The 17501-nt window shown below is 43.2% G+C and overlaps 1 protein-coding gene across 1 annotated transcript in view; it reads left to right on the plus strand.

The window, feature by feature from the left end:
* The window catches only part of Mrps9 (mitochondrial ribosomal protein S9), a 58822-nt gene extending 43992 nt beyond the window's left edge, over nucleotides 1–14830 (plus strand). The window contains exons 6-11 of the mRNA NM_001100549.1: nucleotides 4573–4640; nucleotides 5316–5391; nucleotides 7724–7892; nucleotides 8629–8737; nucleotides 12747–12916; nucleotides 14543–14830. Of these exons, the coding sequence (NP_001094019.1) occupies nucleotides 4573–4640; nucleotides 5316–5391; nucleotides 7724–7892; nucleotides 8629–8737; nucleotides 12747–12916; nucleotides 14543–14634 (684 nt within the window). The 3' untranslated portion in view covers nucleotides 14635–14830. The remainder of the gene's footprint in view (nucleotides 1–4572; nucleotides 4641–5315; nucleotides 5392–7723; nucleotides 7893–8628; nucleotides 8738–12746; nucleotides 12917–14542) is intronic.
* Nucleotides 14831–17501: the final 2671 nt, after the last annotated feature.

Here is a 17501-nt window from a genome sequence, read left to right on the forward strand (position 1 = left end):
GAACCTAGCCAGGACTACAGGAAAAGACCCTACCTTTAAAAATAAAAAGATAAAACAGTATGTAGTTAGACATGACACATGAATGTAAGTTCAGCATTTTGCAGTGCAAGGACAAAAGGATTGTTGCAAGTTCAAGGCCAGCCTGGTTTACACAGTGAATTCCAGGCCTACAGAGAAATTTAGCAAGACCCTGTCTCAATTAAAAAAAAAAAAAGTGGTATATAATGCTTTAGTGAATACTATTTCCAGTTTGTGTACAGCTAGCTCATTGGTTTTTAGGACATAATGAGATTTGTGAGGAAAAATGACAATGGAAGGAAACGTAGTGTATCTGTTCCTCGGAGGAAATGAAGCATGCTGGGCAAGTGAAGTGAAGGGAACTTTGGATCTGTGGGGTGCTCCCACTCCGTGTCACACACTAAGCGTTCATTTGTAGGTCTGTTGCGCCCCCAATGTTGCTGTGGACATAGTGACTCCTGGGTTTTCAGGATCCTGGGAAAATCAGTAAAAACACAGTTAACAAGATGTACATATATAATGAAAAGCTGTAAAACAATCTTGACACAGCTTAAACAATTAAAAGTGGTTTCGAGAAATAGGAAACTTCCTGGGTTTTGCAGAATGGCACTAAGTAGCCGAAAAGGGACTAGGTGCTTGACAGTGTTGACTGGGCCTGCCTTCTTTATTGAAACTTTATGGTTACCGTTCCCTCAGGAGCCATTTAAGCAATAAGACTTGTAAACTTCTGAGGCATTATGAGCTGCAGCCTAGGTTTCAAGAAGAAAGGAAAGAGAACAGAAATTTCCTGAAAATGCTAACAGCAGAAAGAGAAGGATTCTAAGAGTATTAGATGTGTGTTTGAAAAAGGAAATAGGGTGTGGCTCTGTCAGATGGGACTCTGGACCCCATCCCTAGCATGTGAAGTGAAATCTCGATAGAGCAGATGTGCAGGCAGTGGCTGGTCTCGAGCTATCTTGTAAAAAAAGTTCCTGGCATTTCAGAGCTTCTGTAAGTTTTTCTCTTAACCCCAGTTCTTCTGCCTAAGGACAGCAGCCCCCTCAGGAGTAGGCAGCCTGATTAGGCCACTGTAAGACTGCAAGCCAGGGTCCTAGCATAAAGTGTCATGGCATTTACACTTGGCTTAAATGTTTCTAGATGTCCCTTGTAACCTTGTGAATACTTCTACCTCTTGAATGTAATGCTGCTGTCTTTAAAAATGGAATTGAAGGGGTTGGGGATTTACCTCAGTGGTAGAGTGCTTACCTAGCAAGCGCAAGGCCCTGGGTTCCGTCCCCAGCTCCGAAAAATAGAAAAGAAAAAAAAAAAGGAATTGAAGTAACTGTTTCTGAGTAATTATTTAACAGCTGTGTGGAGTGATTGTTTTTAAACAACTATGTTCTGGACTGGAGAGATGGCTCAGTGGTTGAGTACTGGCTGCTCTTCCAGAGGACCTGGGTTCAGTTTCCACCAGCCACATTGTGGAGCACAGCTGTCTATAGTTCCAGTTCTAGGCACCTGACACTCTCATGCAGACATAAACACAGGCAAATGAAATAAATGCACATGAAATAAAATAAATAAAAATTAAAATGCACACACATACATATGCCTGTCTAAGACTTCTTGGCAGCAGGAATTAATTCAGTCATTAATTCAGCAGTCTAAAGGTATTTTCATTTTCTTCATATATGAATAATTATTATATAGCTTATATACTCGAAGTGTATGGTTAGGAAAATGATGTTTTAAAAATAGGATTTAACTTGCTACCTCTGTGAATTCACTGAGATTACTTCTTTTGTACACATACTTACAATATATGGCTTTAATTCAAGATGTAAAAGTCTCTGGAGGTGAGTCCTAAGCACTCTGATGTCCCCACTGCTCTCAGTGAGCTTCCCAGGGTGGCTCATAAGACCTGGAGCAAAGACTCTGGCCATTTTTTGTTGCCTGGCCTTTTCGATAGGTAGATCATTCACAGAGGGATGACAGGGGTCTGTAATTGAGGCATGTCACTTGCAACCTGCACTACATCAAAACCTTTGTGAACTACACTGGTGCTTATTTCTGTGGTTTTTGTTTACATGAGTGGTCAGAGCACTTGGGGTGGGTATTACTTAGGGGTTGATTCTCTGTGATTCTTTAACAGATTGCAAACTGTCTAAACTGGAGATTACCATTACTCACTGTTTAGTGTACCAAATGCAGTTGACTTCTCCTGTGCTGCCCTCCAATGCACTGGTATTTGTTTACCCGTCCTAAAATTGGAATTTCCACATGATTAGTATAACCCAAACAAATTGTGAAGGATACTGAGATTCGTACTGCTCAGGCTCCAGGAAGGGCTGTTAGTTTAAGAATTTCTTTTCTAAACCTGAGCATCTGGTATTTTCAAATTAAGGCACCTTCTAAATTTGACTCATACATTATGGAAATCTGATGGCACAAGGGGTGGATAGGCTTGCTTTGATTTTATGAAATATTAATCATAGCTGTGATTAATGATTCAGCATTTCACATCTGGGTTATTCCTGTCATATTTGAAATTACACTATTAAGTACAGTATATAAGCTTAGAGTAGGTGGGGTCATTCTAATTCTCTCGTGTCCCTAAAATATCAAGCGGAAATGTAATAATATACCAAAAGCTACCAGTGATAATCTGTGATGTTGACAGTTCCTGGCATATTTTATGCCCTCAACGATTTTTCTATGCAAATCGGAACATATCTCTTCGGGGAATTGAAGCTACAGAGTTTACTTCCCAGAGAACTGGTGTTTTTAGCTGAACCACAAGGCAGACTCTTGAGAGTCGTTTCTTACACTAACAGAGAGAACACATAGACATGGACGCCAGCACAGTGCTTTTACTTACTGGACTCGGGACAGCATCACTGGCCACTGCTACAGGCAGGCACTGTGCTAAGTTCTTTGAGTGGATTTCCTCACTGAAGAGTGTTTGCAGCTGGAGTGTAGATCAGGGTAGAGGCGCCTGCTTGAGGCTCTGGGTTCATGTCCCAGAACCTCCTTGAGGAACGCAGGGAGCAGCAAGTTGCTGGGCTTCACCGGCTCAGACATTTGTCATCAGTTAGTGGAACTCAGTCTCATTTGATCCACACTTTGCCATGCTCTCTTTCACGTCTCTTTACTTAAATCATTTGCGAGTGATTATGGATATGAACAACATCAGAAAGAAACGGCGTAGAAAGGATACTCATAGAAAACTAGAGACTCAAGTGAAACGCGGGCAGATGAGATGTCTGATGTCTGGGAGGGAAGGCACTTGCTGAGTTCACTCCTGGAACCCATGTGGACGTGAAAAGGGGGGTCTCCAGAGGCATCCTCCGGCCTCCACACATGCACCCACATATGGACCATACACATGCTTACACAATAACGAGTAGAAATTAGAAAAAGATTTTAAGTGAAAACTGCTTGAAAGCCATTGGAAAATGGTTAATTTACCAGCCTCATCTTGAAACTCATCTAGTGTTTCAGTAGTTGCTTTGGTTACTCTAGAAAATTAAGCCCTTTCAAAGCAAGGGAGGTGTGTTCTGCCCATGCTGGTGGTATCTGCCTTGCATGACTGTGTTTGCATTTGAAGCCCTGTCTCTAGCCACTGCAGCCTCAACTCCAAGGGCTACTTGACTCATTCACGTGACCACACCGTGTGCACTCTGATGTGCTATCTGCCCACTTGGTGCAGGTGAGGAAGAGTTTACCTGTTGAGGAGTATTGAGAACTGCTTTTTAGAAACCAGTGTGTTGAAAATGTTTTCATCCTGCTACCCTAATGCAGTAGTTCTTAACATTCCTAATACCACAACCTTTTAATCCAGCTTTTCATGTTGTGGTGACCCCCCAACCATAAAATTAATTCATTGCTACTTCATAACTGTGATTTTGCTACTGTTCTGAATTGTAATGTAAATATCTGTTTTCCAGTGAACTATGAAAGGGTTGTCCCCTGGGGTGTCAACCCACAGGTTGGGAATCACTGCCTTGATGTGCTTGTGTTAGCTGCTGAGAGGCTCGCCCAGTGGCGTAAGACCTAAGTTTAGTCCCTAGCACCACACATAACAACTAGACGGTCCCTAACTGCACTCAAGCAGTCTCTTAAACAACTAGACAGTCCCTAACCACAGTCAAGCAGTTTCCTGAAGGCTCAGATTCTAAGATAAGTGTTAGGCAGTCGCTGAGCTAGAGTTGCCGTAAGTCACCAACCATAAGTGTAAAGGGTATATGGTTTCATAAATTAGGATTCTTTTAAAGGAAAATCTGTATTCTATGTATGATACTGTAAGAAAAGACATAGTTTTCAGGAGTTTTGTTGTTTTAACCATACTTAGGGGTATGAAATGTAAAAGTTGTTGTAGACATCTTTAAGGCAGTTAAATGTTATAAAGTCTCACTGAAATTACTGTCCCTTGGTTCAGTTGAGAACTATTTACTCTGAAGCTAGATTGAGTAGGGGAGCACTAGAATAATGGGTGCTTGGAAGAACTGATAAACTATATGATCAGGAACACTGTTCCTGTCCTCTTATCTTAGCTGTGTATTTTATTTCCCTTAGGACGTGTATGGAAAGGTTCTCCAGCTAGAAAAGCACAGAGGTCCGCTTTCAGAAAACACTGAGTCCAGGTAAGTGTCTGTCTCCCATTGCTAGCATGAGGCCTGAAGTTTGCACAGTATTTCAGCCATGGTCACTAAAGTTCTAAATTGGTGATTTTTACTTAAGAGAAAACATACTGAACTTATTTTTATGTTACCTCATTCCAAATTTATGGGTTAAGTGGTATTTAGTCATTCTTTTGGATTGCGATGTTCTCAGTGTTTTCTGTACAGCTGATGAGTCAGCTCCATTAACCCAAGCATCCATCCATCTTAGGGCAGACCTACTCATACGTTTACATTTGTTCTTACACAGAAGACACCTTAGTCCACTTGTCCAGCTTGTGGCTGTGGCTATAGTTTGTTTTTTTTTTTTTTTTAATTGGGACTTTATTACTACCTCAGCCAGTTGATAAGAAAATAGTCTTCTGTATGCCTTCTGTGTAAATTGCACAGGCACACTTTTAAGCTTTAAAGAATCTAGTAGCTTTTAACTGAAGCTTCATAATAACAACATTTAACGCTTAAAGCAAAAATGTTTCCTCAGAGTCTTTCCTCAGGTAGATTGAAAGAATGGAGTGTTTCTCCAAAATGGTATATGTAGGAGTACTCCTGACTCTACATGAATTGCTACTGTATGTAGGATCTTTTGTGATATAACTCTAATTGCATGCTTAATTAAAAATATATGTGATATTTTAACAGAGACCTGATTGGCAGCAGATGGCTGATTAAGGAGGAACTAGAAGAAATGTTAGTGGAAAAACTGTCAGATCAAGATGTGAGTAATTAATCTTTTTAATTTGAGGGGACCTGTGTCATGAGCATGCAGACAATTGCTGTATTAAGATCCTAATAGTGACGCTCCTCAGAGCCAGGTGTTCCCAGATACTCACCCTTGTTCTCACATAGCCCTTGTTAATTTCTGCAGTCAGAGAAGTGACACATTTAGTCTCCAGATCCTCCTCCTCCTCCTCGTGTAAGTGCCCTCCTGTCTTCTGCCAGTTGTTGTAGGGAGTAAGGCAGATGCTGTTTTTTGATCTCTTCAGTAAGGCCAATAGTTAATGGTACAAGCCAATGATGAGTGCAAGGAGCCATCAAGTAGAGAAGGATTCAGGGCATGGTTACCTTTGTGCAGTCTGTGACTTCCCGGCTTACCTCAGTCACATGCAAGTCTGTGAGGGGGGGCTTTGTGTCTTGGGACCTGCATATCCACTGTTTCACAGACACTAAGAATGGTGGCTCTGGGCTGCATTTTCCTTTACCTCCCCTCAGGCCTGACATAGAATCCCCTAGAGAGCAGTCCAGGAATCCACAGTGAGCAGACACTCTCGGTGAATCTGGGTCCTGTAAAGCCCATGACTCCATTTTAGGTCGTGATTATGCTGACTGTGTTGAGTGTCCTCAATGAGCGCTGCATCTTCTCAGGAAGTTGGATGTGTTGACATATTTAGATCTTACTGTGGCGGTAGCTACATCTACAGCAGCTAGTGCCTCGCCACCATAAGGTTTTAGGTTGTGTCCATTGTTTGTTCTCGTTTAGTACTGGAGAAGTTCATGGTTGGGAAGTTGCAGTTTGCTTAGATAAGGTGTCAGGAATTTGTTTGGTGGCAGATCTGGAAGTGATTGCTAGGATCTCGACCACTGAGCCCTGCTGTGCTGGAATTGAATTGGAAAGTGAGTGCGCGATATCATTTTCTTTCTGTTTTCCAGCTGCCACTTTGATTTTTGTAAAATCTATGGGTTTTTTGTCTGTTTTTTCCATTTTGGAAATGCTCTAAGAAGTTTAATAACATGATATAGTTATAAAACCAAAACACAACCTAGGTAATAATCCTCTACACTTCCAGAGTGGCTGGTGTTAACACTGGTCCTGGAACTTGTGCCTGTGATAAAGCTGAGGGCAGCAGGAGCAGACTGTGGCTCCTAAACCATAGCCTAGTTCATAACCACAGCCATAGCCTATGTGGAGACCCATTGGTGTCTTTTTAAAAGGTCAGAGAAGGAATGGTGAGAGTCGCTGAGTTCAAGGACACGGCAGGGGAGGAAGATGAAAAGGCCTAGCAGTGTGGCCAAGGATGTATAGGAACCCTGTAAGTGGAGAGAAAGAGGAAATGACCTAGCAGCGTGGCCGTGGGTGTCTAGCAGCGTGCCCATGAGTGTGTAGGTCCTGTCGACTTAGAATCCTCATGCCTCCCTTCTCTTCTTGTCTCCCAGGAAGATGTATGATTTGAACGGTTGTCTTAGTACGGTTTAGCCTGTTGAGAGGCTCAGATATTTCACATTACCATTAATGGGTTTTCACTGGAAAGGCAAGTGTGCCAAAGTTGGGTGTGACTTTTAGGGTTGGCAAGGAACAAATAAGTCATCAAAATCTGGGCTCCACAATCCATATTAACTAAGGCTCTTAAGTATAGTTGTTTCCTTCTCCACAAACACTTTACAGTGATTATTCTGGCTTCTAATTTTAAGGGGTTAATACCAAGTTGTTTACTTTCTAATCACATGTTCAAGAACTATTAAAAAAAATGCACAGAGTAGCAAGGATAATTTATTTCAAGAGGTTGCCCTTTAAGTCAAGTATCTCTTGAATTTTTAAATAGCTTGATTGTTCGGTTTTAAAGGAAATCATAAACATTAAAGTAACACAGCTTGAACAGCCAAAAATATATTTGCCAAATGTATTATGAAATATAACTTAAGGAGAACATTTTCTCAAAATCAGACTCTTTTGCTATTTATAACTGACTAGGAATTATTTCTAATGTTCCTTTTGATGCAGTTCTATTGACAGAATAGAAGTTATACTTTTGAAGATCTAAATATTTTTTAAAATAAATTTAAATATCAATTTCATAATCATAATGGAGAGAAACTGATTTTCTGAATGATAAATCCCTTTGTTTTTTGAGAGGAAAGCTTAAGTACTGAAGATCCACAGAGAAAGTGATGCATCTGCATGCTGTTTTAAAAGCAGCGTGAAGATGCAGAAGTGTCATCCTGTCAAAATTCATCAAGAAAAGCAGCATTGGAAAGATCAAGTATATATAAATAGCAAAACTTTCGCAAATGCAATTACACTCGCTTCTTCTAATGAATTCTATTGTCTGCAGTACACGCAGTTCATCCGACTGCTGGAAAAGTTACTGACATTGCCGTGCGGTCCTGCCGAAGAGGACTTTGTGCAGAGGTTCCGCCGGAGTGTAACTGTTCAATCCAAAAAGCAGCTGATCGAACCCGTTCAGTATGATGAGCAGGGCATGGCCTTCAGCACCAGCGAAGGTAACGGCATTCCGTGCAGTATGATGAGAGGGCATCGCCGTCGTCAGGACTCAGGCTCGATGGCGTTTGGGCAGTTGCTCTCCAGAACACACTCACTCCTTTGTTGGCTTTGCTGCCGCTGCGCTGGGTCTCCCAGTTTAAGACTCCACTGGAGGTTTCTATTTCTTTTAAACTGAACTGAAAATGTTGCAAGAGAAAGTGTGGGTCCACAGCCATGCAGTCTTTAAACTGTTTCACCGCAGTGCTCAGTGAACCTGCATTTCGGATGTAAACATGCGACATGAAAACTTGAGGCCTTAACTCGAATTTTCTTGGATTATGAATGAGGGCATTAGATGTGACCCCTTTTTTGAGAATTGTTCTGTTAAACAATTTACAAGTTACCTTTGAGTGTCACCTTTTCCATGGATTTCTTGCATTTTTTCCAGTTGTGTTTCACTCTAGAATTCACATATTTTTAGATGTTTGTCTTGACTCACTTTTATTAATTATAAGACTTGGTTGCTGTTTTTGTAGGAAGATAAATGAGTGTGAGTAACTGGGTTTCTGAAACAAATTCGAAATGGAATTGCAGAGTATAATTCCCTCACTGGCAGCTTTATTACCTCAGGCATAGTGCGGGCCACCTCAGGTTCTGACCGTAGTAGGTGGAGAAGTTGTCTCTTTGCAGGCTCACCCAGTCGGGAAACTTGAAGCACAGTCCTGAACTCACTGGTGGGCTTTTCCATCCCTGCAGGCCGGAGGAAGAGCGCCACAGCACGGGTTGTTGTTTATCAGCACGGAAGCGGGAAGATCCACGTGAACGGAGTAGATTATCTGCTTTACTTTCCCATCTTACAGGACAGGTGAGGATCTGACTCCTGCTTCTGAGGAAAGCAGGCTTCATAATCCATCATCGTCATTAAGAAGACCCACAGTTTTCTGAGCTTTCTGAAGGATTCTTGCTCTTCACTAATAAACCAACTAAGCAGAAACTCTTGCTATCTTTTTTTTTTAAAGATTTATTTATTTATTATATTTAAGTATACTGTATCTGTCTTCAGATACACCAGTAGAAGGCATCGGATCTCTTTACAGATGGTTGTGAGCCACCATGTGGTTGCTGGGAATTGAACTCACGACCTCTGGAAGAGCAGTAGGGTGCTCTTAACTGCTGAGCCATCTCTCCAGCCCTCTTGCTATCTTTCTAGGTAGATTTTCAGATTTTTAGAAAGCCTAGAAGCCGCGTTAGTTAATTGACTCATTCTGTCAGGTCCTGCTGGAGTTTGAGTATTGTGAGGTGTGTCTCACATTGGAAAGGCAGAGCATGCCAGAGGGAAAGGGAAGCACATGCCCGCCCTCCGATGAGAAGTCAGATGTTCACAGAACGCAGCAACCCCTGAAACCAGCTCTGGCAAAGCAGGGAGGTGAGAGGAGAGTGCCACAGCTTAGGCTCGCTTTCCTAATTGCGAACATTAGAAAATGTCTGCCTTGTCTCTTTCAACTTCCTCCTTGTACATAGACGGAGGAAGCAAAGAAACCTGTGGGAGGTAAAGTCAAAGCACAAGTTTTGGTCCATTCCCGGTTCTGTGCGCATTATTCCTGGGAGGCAGGCACCAGGTTCTGTGTGCATTGTTCCTGGGAGGCAGGCACCAGGTTCTGTGTGCATTGTTCCTGGGAGGCAGGCACCAGGTTCTGTGTGCATTGTTCCTGGGAGGCAGGCACCAGGTTCTGTGTGCATTGTTCCTGGGAGGCAGGCATTGGCACAGTCGGGTATTACGCGGCTTTGTCCATTCACTGTTCCCTTGGAGCGCTGAGTGACAGCTGTTCCACTACTTGGCTCCGTGCTTACGGGCCGCTGTGTGAATATTTCCTAGCTTCTGCTCTGTTTCCAGAAGGTGTGGTGGCGTTTAAGGCAAAGGGGCTGAAGCTCCTGGATGCCCGCGCTTATGTAAGGAAGCAACAGGGTAACTGCCTAAGGGAGCACTTCCCTGGATTTGTGTGTGTTCCCGTGTCAAGAAGGAACTTGTTCTTAACTCTGTTTAATACAAATTCAACTTATTCTGCCATCATCCGCACTGGAATAGGAAAAGCCAGAAAGAGGCCCATACCACAGGGTAACTTCACTAGAATCAGCAAGGATGGGCAGCATGTCTGTCACTTGGCGTTCAGACATGGTCACCCATGGTTTAACCATAAGTCTCAACCATAACTTAGTCTGGCAATTCACTTACACCGTAAATCTTACATCCCTCCCCACAACTGTTGCCCCACCCCAGTTGGAGACAGGGTCTTACTGCATAGCTCTGGCCAGCCTGGAACTCGCTGTGAGACCCAGACAGATCTCAGAGGCAGAGATCCACCTGCCTCTGCCTCTCAAGCTCTGTGATTATAGATATGTCCACTACTCCTGGCAGCTTAAATTTTTAGTTTGAATTCAACTAGCAACATTGTCTGTGGCCCTTCATGTCAGAAGTGTGGGAAAGAAGTCAATGCCCACTGAGATGGTTCCTGCTGTTAGGGAACATCTGTTGGGGAAACCCAGTGCTGCTGCTCTCAGAAGGGACACTCGGACCCTCTGATTGACCTAAAATAGCTGTAGGGACTAAGGGGTACCCTGCTAGCCATGAACTACCCTTTCCTTCCAGAGAAGCAGGGCTGGTAATTTTGAGTCAGCAGTGAAGAGACCACTGACCTCGGTCATTGGGAGATGGCAGAAGCAACTGTGCTGTGTAACTTCAGACACGGCGCTTCGCGGTCAGACCTGCAACTGGGGCGAGGGGGCTGAGCATGATGGTCTCCGAGCTGCTTTTCTTAAAGCCTCTGGACCTGCTCCCCTCCCAGGGTTATGTCTCTAAGGGCTGCTGTTTTACACAGGTAGAAAGCTGATGGTGAGGACGCAGCAGCTTTGCCTCTCGAGGGTCATCAGATGTTTTTATTTGCTCTTATTTACAACAGACATGGATCCCTGTGCCTGTACTGTGGGGCACAAGAAACGTTGACAGTCCTACCAAAAACTAAACTCACTGACACTTACACATGCTGTCCGTGTAATAGAAAGAACATGCTTGCATTTGAAGCAGTTTACACAAATATCAGTGTCTCTGTTTGGTACGAGAGGACTAGTATTCAGAGAACATATAATCATTTATTTGTAAAGTTTTGAAGCAGCTGATACAACCAAAACAAAGTCAGTGTGGTTTTTGTGGTGAAGGATTTCATAGTCGCTCCTGAGAGAAGAGGAGCTGAGTTGTGAAGGAGTTTCCTCTGGTGAGCCTGGAAGTGTGCGCTGGTTTAAAGCTCATACCGGTGCGCATCGTGACTAGTTGTGTAAGCTTGGGGGAGGTTTGTGGGTTGTCTTTGACACAGTGCCCTACAAGCTTTCAGCTCTGCAGACATTTTTCTTGTCTGCCATTCTGTCTCCATGGATAAGGTAGCTCCAGAAATTTTATCCTGCAGTTCATTTTTTTTTTCCCTAAATTTTGACCTGGTGATTGATTATATAAGCATATATTTGGGAATCTTAAAACATTGAGACAGGTAAATGTTGATGGTTCCAAACAAATGGTTGTCCAAAAGCCTGTTTTGTAGCTTCACTTTGGTCACAAACTCACTTGTCAGGAGATGCGGGGACTTCCTCAGTGCATGCATCAGACAACCCCACTCTGCCCTGTAGTGGCAGAACTTGGTTATCAGTCTCTGGTTTCCTTGGTTTCCATAGAGGTTATGTTTGCAATTGTATGGCTAGGGTGTTGTTTTGGTTTGGTTTTTGTTTTTGGTTTTGGTTTTTTTTTTTTTGCCTTAAGTATTCTGTCAAAAGCAGGGTGGGCTCATGTCTGCTGTAGCATTGGCCTGTCCTTGGATGCACAGACACAACCTGCAGTGGCCTGGAAGTGTCTCAGCGGTCCACTCTCCACTCGCAGGGGTTATTTCCCCACCTGTTTGCTGTGAAAAGTTGCATTTGAATCTCCAGCTGTGTTCAGCTCTCAGCTAAGTGTAAATCAGCTCCCTTTGGGAATCTAGAAGCTGCAGGGGCAGACAAAGCAAACGATGAAATCCAAATGGATTCCTCTAAGTAAAAGTTCAGGAGATACAGTAGCTCAGAGATATCGTGCTTGCCCAGCACCCACAAGGCTTTGAGTAAATAAATAATTTAAAATTAAAAATTCAGCAGAGGTAAAGGCAAAATAACAAAATCCAACTCCTGTCGAGATGGAAGTGAGCATTGTATTGATGTCATGGGGTGAGCAGGTTCTTGTTCTCCTGGGCAAGAGGGGCTCAGGGCCTTGCTCATGTGTGGCTGCCCTTTGGTGCCTACCTGTGGTTCACTCCCTGGTCCCTAAGGGGCAGGCCTGACATGCATCTTAGAGAACTCCAGTAGCACTGTATGGTTTGAGTAGAAAGAAGGTAGGCACATTCACTGTGGTTTTAATAACTTTAAACACAGCGTTACACAGATGAACATCGTCCATTCTGCAGAAGTAAATACACCTCGTTTAGCAAAGCCAAATGGCATTTGAGCATTGTTTGAGAAGGGCTATTAATTTATACCTTTAAATTCAAAGGCTAGATTCAGTGGCCTAATGGTACTCCTTGGCTGTAAGACTTCTTTGCAGGGTGGTTTTCACAACTTGCAAGGATCCCATGTGATATTTAGTACACAGTAAGAGTTGATGTACTGCTCTACTCCGTCCATACCACCACTAAAAAGATAACAGTCTTTGAACTGTTCATAAGCAAAGCGTTCTAAGCCCCAGGGGGATCTGTGTTTCTCTGAATAGTTAACTGTGGCAGGCATCATTTGCTTTTTTGTAACTCTTCACAAAGTCACATCTTCATAGGATGCTTAATCTATGTGTTGTGATGTGCCCCTAGAGAACAGTTGATGTTCCCTTTCCACTTCCTGGACCGGCTAGAAAAGCACGATGTTACCTGCACAGTCTCCGGGGGAGGGAGATCAGCGCAGGCAGGAGCCATACGCTTGGCAATGGCCAAAGCTTTATGCAGCTTCATCACTGAGGACGAGGTTGAGTGGATGAGACAAGGTAGGTGTGAGGAGGTGGAGGCGTGATGGTTGGGGGCGTGGTGGTATGGGGGTTGGTTTTGTTAATGCTCCCTTACACTGATGTGAGTAAACTTCCTCTTGAGGTCTCAGGATACCTCTAGCTGCTTCTATTCTCCAGAACCACAACTGTCGTTTTCAGGCTGGATTTCTACAAAGTGAACCAAGAGTAGGACAAGAAATGGTCCTCCCTCCCAACCATTGACATTTGTCTCTGCTGAAATATGCAGCCTGTAGACATTATTTTGATCTTAAGGAATACTCTTTTGTGCAGCCGAACCAGCATATAACTCAACTATATTTGAAACAAATTGGATGTTTTATTTTATCATAAGAATCGGTGATAGTTTTTTAGTTAATGATAGATTAACTGTTTCCCAACATTATTAGGGATTTTCTTTGTTGTTGTCGTTGTTGTGATATTACAATTTTATTAAAATTCTCTTAGAATGTTGCTTGCTTATAAATAATTTGACATTTTATCAAATTCACCAACTTGTGAAAATACATAGACAGTGAAGAGGGGTTGGATAGATTTCACTTAACTGTTGTGCTTTTTGGAGCAGTGTACACATGACTTTGAATTTAATAAACATTCCATTCATAATAGTTATTTTATTCCATGAATACCTATGAAATACCACCGTAAGCCATGCGCCAATAAGAAGATTGCTAGTGTTACAAAAGTAAAAAGGACAGGTTCGGGAGTGCACACCATTAATCCCAGCACTAGGGAGGCTGAAGCAGGCAGATCTCTGTGAATTCAAGGCCAGTCTGATCTACATGGAGAGTTCCATCCGGGTCAGCCAGAGCTACATAGGGAGACCCTGTCTCACGAACAAAAGGAGAACTAAAGGCAATGGTCGTGTATGTACATTCTATAGCACTTGGATTTTCCTAGTGTCTGTGACCATGACTAACATCCCCATTGGACCAGACCTTGAGAGTGAGTGACCCAGGAGTTGCCTCAAAACATTTCTGCTCCTGATGGTTACAGAAGCTGCAGCTTCCAGCTGCAAGTGACATTATTCTTCTAGGACAGTTTCTATCCCAAGAATAACACTGAACTTACTTAACTTCTCAAATAAAACACCACGGAATATCATTTTCCCAGACATTCTAACGAGATTCTTTTTTCAAATGTGTTCAGCAAACCCTGTTTGTGTATGAACTGTGCTGTTGGCAGGAGTCTGTGCATCCTCACTGGTGAGGCACTGTCACACACACCCGTATCCCCAGCACCTTAGAGAGAAAAGCACGAGAATCAGAACTTGAGGGTCATCCTCACAAACAGGGAGAATACATTTCAGCGTAGTAAATAAAGACTGACCATAGAAGAATGGCTTCATCATGAGTTGAAGAGTATTAAAAACCAAAGAAAGACTTATAATTCTCCTAGGGTGCAGAAAAAAAGACTGGTAAAACATTGCTGTCAGTTGTATCTGACATTGCTATAGTATCCCAGAGGAGTAAAATTACCTCATCAGAGCGGCTGCCTCTAGGGTTTTCTTAGAGCAGTTGCTGTGGGTCCCATGCAGCTCACTTGTTTCTCTGCTGGGCAAGCCAGCGCTCCTCTCAGTTCACAAAGGCTTCTCTGTTTATGCTGCAGCCGGACTACTTACTCCTGATCCACGGATCAGAGAACGGAAGAAGCCAGGCCAGGAGGGTGCCCGAAGGAAGTTTACCTGGAAGAAGCGCTGAGGCTTCACGGGAGAGCGAGGAGCTCCGTGTCTTTGTGCCTGGCTCATGGTAGAGCACAGTCATATTCATTGACCAGGGGAGGTGGTATTTACACATTGTCTTGAGTTTAAGTTATGACATGATTTCGTTTTTAGTGCTATTTTGTTATGATTACGATTGAAAATAATAAAAAGAATATTGGTTTCGTTCTCCTTTACTTTTTTAACTTTTAAAGAAATACAGCAGTGTAACTTAGAAAATCTGCATATTGGACTTGAAAGTTACAGTTACCTGAGTATGTAGGTGGAGCTCTTATTGAAAGGTGAAGCAGCCTGTCAGAGGCAGACGATTGCTCACTGCTGCCTGGTAGTTGTCCCACATGGTACTTCTTGCAGTGTGCTCTTGGGATCAGAGCTTAAGATTGGAAGGCTTTGGTTACAGCAGGAACTCAGCAGAGCGGGTGAGCGCTGAGCTTCCAGTATTGGGTGGCTAGTGAGGCTACAGCCAGGGAGGGGCCCAATCCAGCTTTTAGTTCCTGGACAGAAGAGGGAAGAGGCTAAGCCTATTCTGGATTAGTTTGGGGTTTGGGTTTTATAAATTTTTAATCATTTATTTAAGGTACACAATAGATTATTTTGGTGCACATAATGAAAAGTTTAATGCAATCAAGAGAAATCACACATCCATCATCTCAGATGGCTCCCTCCTTTGTGCATGGAATGAGAAGCTCACTCCTAGCGTGTGTGCTGTGCTGTGTAGACTCAGTCTTCCTGTGGTGCCAAGACTTCTTACCCTTGACCAGGGCCTTCTCTTTTGCCATACCACACCGACCTCAAACGCAGAGACTGCTGCTGTGCTCTTTCTCTCCGTTCAACTTGGATAGGCTCCACAGCTAAGTGAAATGATGTGCCTTCTTGTTAAACTGTAATGTCCCCAAGGTTCATCCAAGTCAGAGACACAGGCATATTAGCCTGAATTTACATTTATATACAAGTCCTTAGCACACACCCTTAAGCCTCTAGGTTGAATGTTGACACACCCTCAGCATACACCTTTAATCCCAAACGGTGAAGAAAAAGTTATTTTGGAAAAGTAAGCACCCATTTTTGAAAGTAATGTCGAATTGAGACAAAGTGACGAATCAGAGAGATTCGACAGAATAGGATATGCCCAGCTTTCCCGAGAAGAGAGGAAAGGGAAGCTACTTAAGGAACAGCGCAGGGAGGGGGAAGGGGGAGAGGAAGGGAGGGAGGGTGGGTGAGAAGGAAGGAGGGAGAGGCAGTTTTACCTGGAGAGTGTTACAGAGACAGGTTGGGAACAAGCCACACACAGGTGAAAACAGCAGAGCCAGAGAGTGGGGAGTTAGAAGTTTACAACAGATTGCTTGAGTTAGCTTGAGACCAAGCACAGTAATTCAGTCAAAGGCTGTGAGAGAAGCCACATTGAATCAGTCAGTGTGGTGAAGAGTTTGAGCCAGTGTGGCTGAGTTGACCACCAGCCAGCAATCAGTAAGAGCAGGAGAGTGTTGAGCTGACTCGGCAGCAAGGCTCAGGCTGAAAACATTCGAGGCTTCCATCAGACTGTGCAGAGGCTAGAAGCTTCCAGGACTGGGCCTAGGTTAGCTGTCTAAGGCAGTAAGCCTCGGAGATGACAATCACTTCCAGAATAATAAAAGTTATTTTACATATTTATGCTTGCCTTGTGTCAACCTGATGTAACTTAAAATCACATAGGAGAAAAAGCTCTTACCAATCTACTTTCTCATTTCAAGTACCTCAACCTCCTGCCAGCCCTTCTCTGCCACAGATGCCTTGTACCCTCAAATCCCAGCCCCCCTACCCCTGGGGGGAGGGGGAACCCTTTCTCCTTCAAGCACTTTTCATCTCAGTATTTCACCGTAGCAACGAAACAAGCAATACCACATACTGATTTCTCCATTGGTCCATTTTTGGAATCCATTTCCAACCAGCAAGGAGGCCAGCGGAGGGTCAGGTGTCATTCATTGAGCTTCTCCCCAGGGGAGCGTCACTGAGGTGCTTGGGAAAGGACTCAGTTCCAGGAAATGCTGTGCCTATGACCTCCCTCAATGGTAGCCAGAGACAGGGTGGACCCCAGGCCAGACCCTATGAGATCCAGGTAGAGTGTCTGAATGGGACCCATCACAGAGGTGTTCGCCCAGGAGCTGGACATTTTAGTCACAGTCACAGCTGACAGTTAAGTTTGGGGTTCCTGACTGCCCTGTCTTAAATGAAGAAACTTAACATTTTTTATCTCCCTGTAACTTTGCATTGGGTCTTTGAGGGAAAATGAAGTAGTTTGTGACAGAGAACTTCAAATTAATGATTGAGTTGCTTATCTGTCTGTTTATAAATATGTTTCAGTAGAGCGTTCTCAAATGCAAACGTCTAGCCCTTTGTCTGTATTCAACAGACATGTTACATACCTCTACCCTCTCCTGCATTTATTTTCTTTTCAAATCCTTTAAAAAAAAAAAACTCTAGACTCACTATAAACGAACAAACAAAAACCCCATGATAGTTGTTTTTCTGAATCTGGCTTATTTCACTTAACGCCCAGTTCTGTTTATTTTCCTGCAAATGACATAATTTCTTTCATTCATTATGGCTGAAAATTCTGTATTACAGCACAACTGCTTTAATTAAGCAAAAAGACCCCTTCAGAGGTTAGAGCATAATTTTCAGTCTTCCTTACTAAAGAGGGGTTTGGGGTGGTGATTTCTTGGTAAATTTACTTTTTGAAATCTCAGGTGAGTTTTGACATATTTGTGAGTTTTGACTCACCAAATCCGTCGGAGTGAGATATCACTACAGCAAAAACCATCGAGGCCAGCTTGTGTTTATGTGCCTCTGGCTACAGTGCCTAATACG

Source organism: Rattus norvegicus, chromosome 9 (genome assembly GCF_036323735.1).
Source record: "Rattus norvegicus strain BN/NHsdMcwi chromosome 9, GRCr8, whole genome shotgun sequence".
Taxonomy (NCBI): Eukaryota; Metazoa; Chordata; class Mammalia; order Rodentia; family Muridae; genus Rattus; species Rattus norvegicus.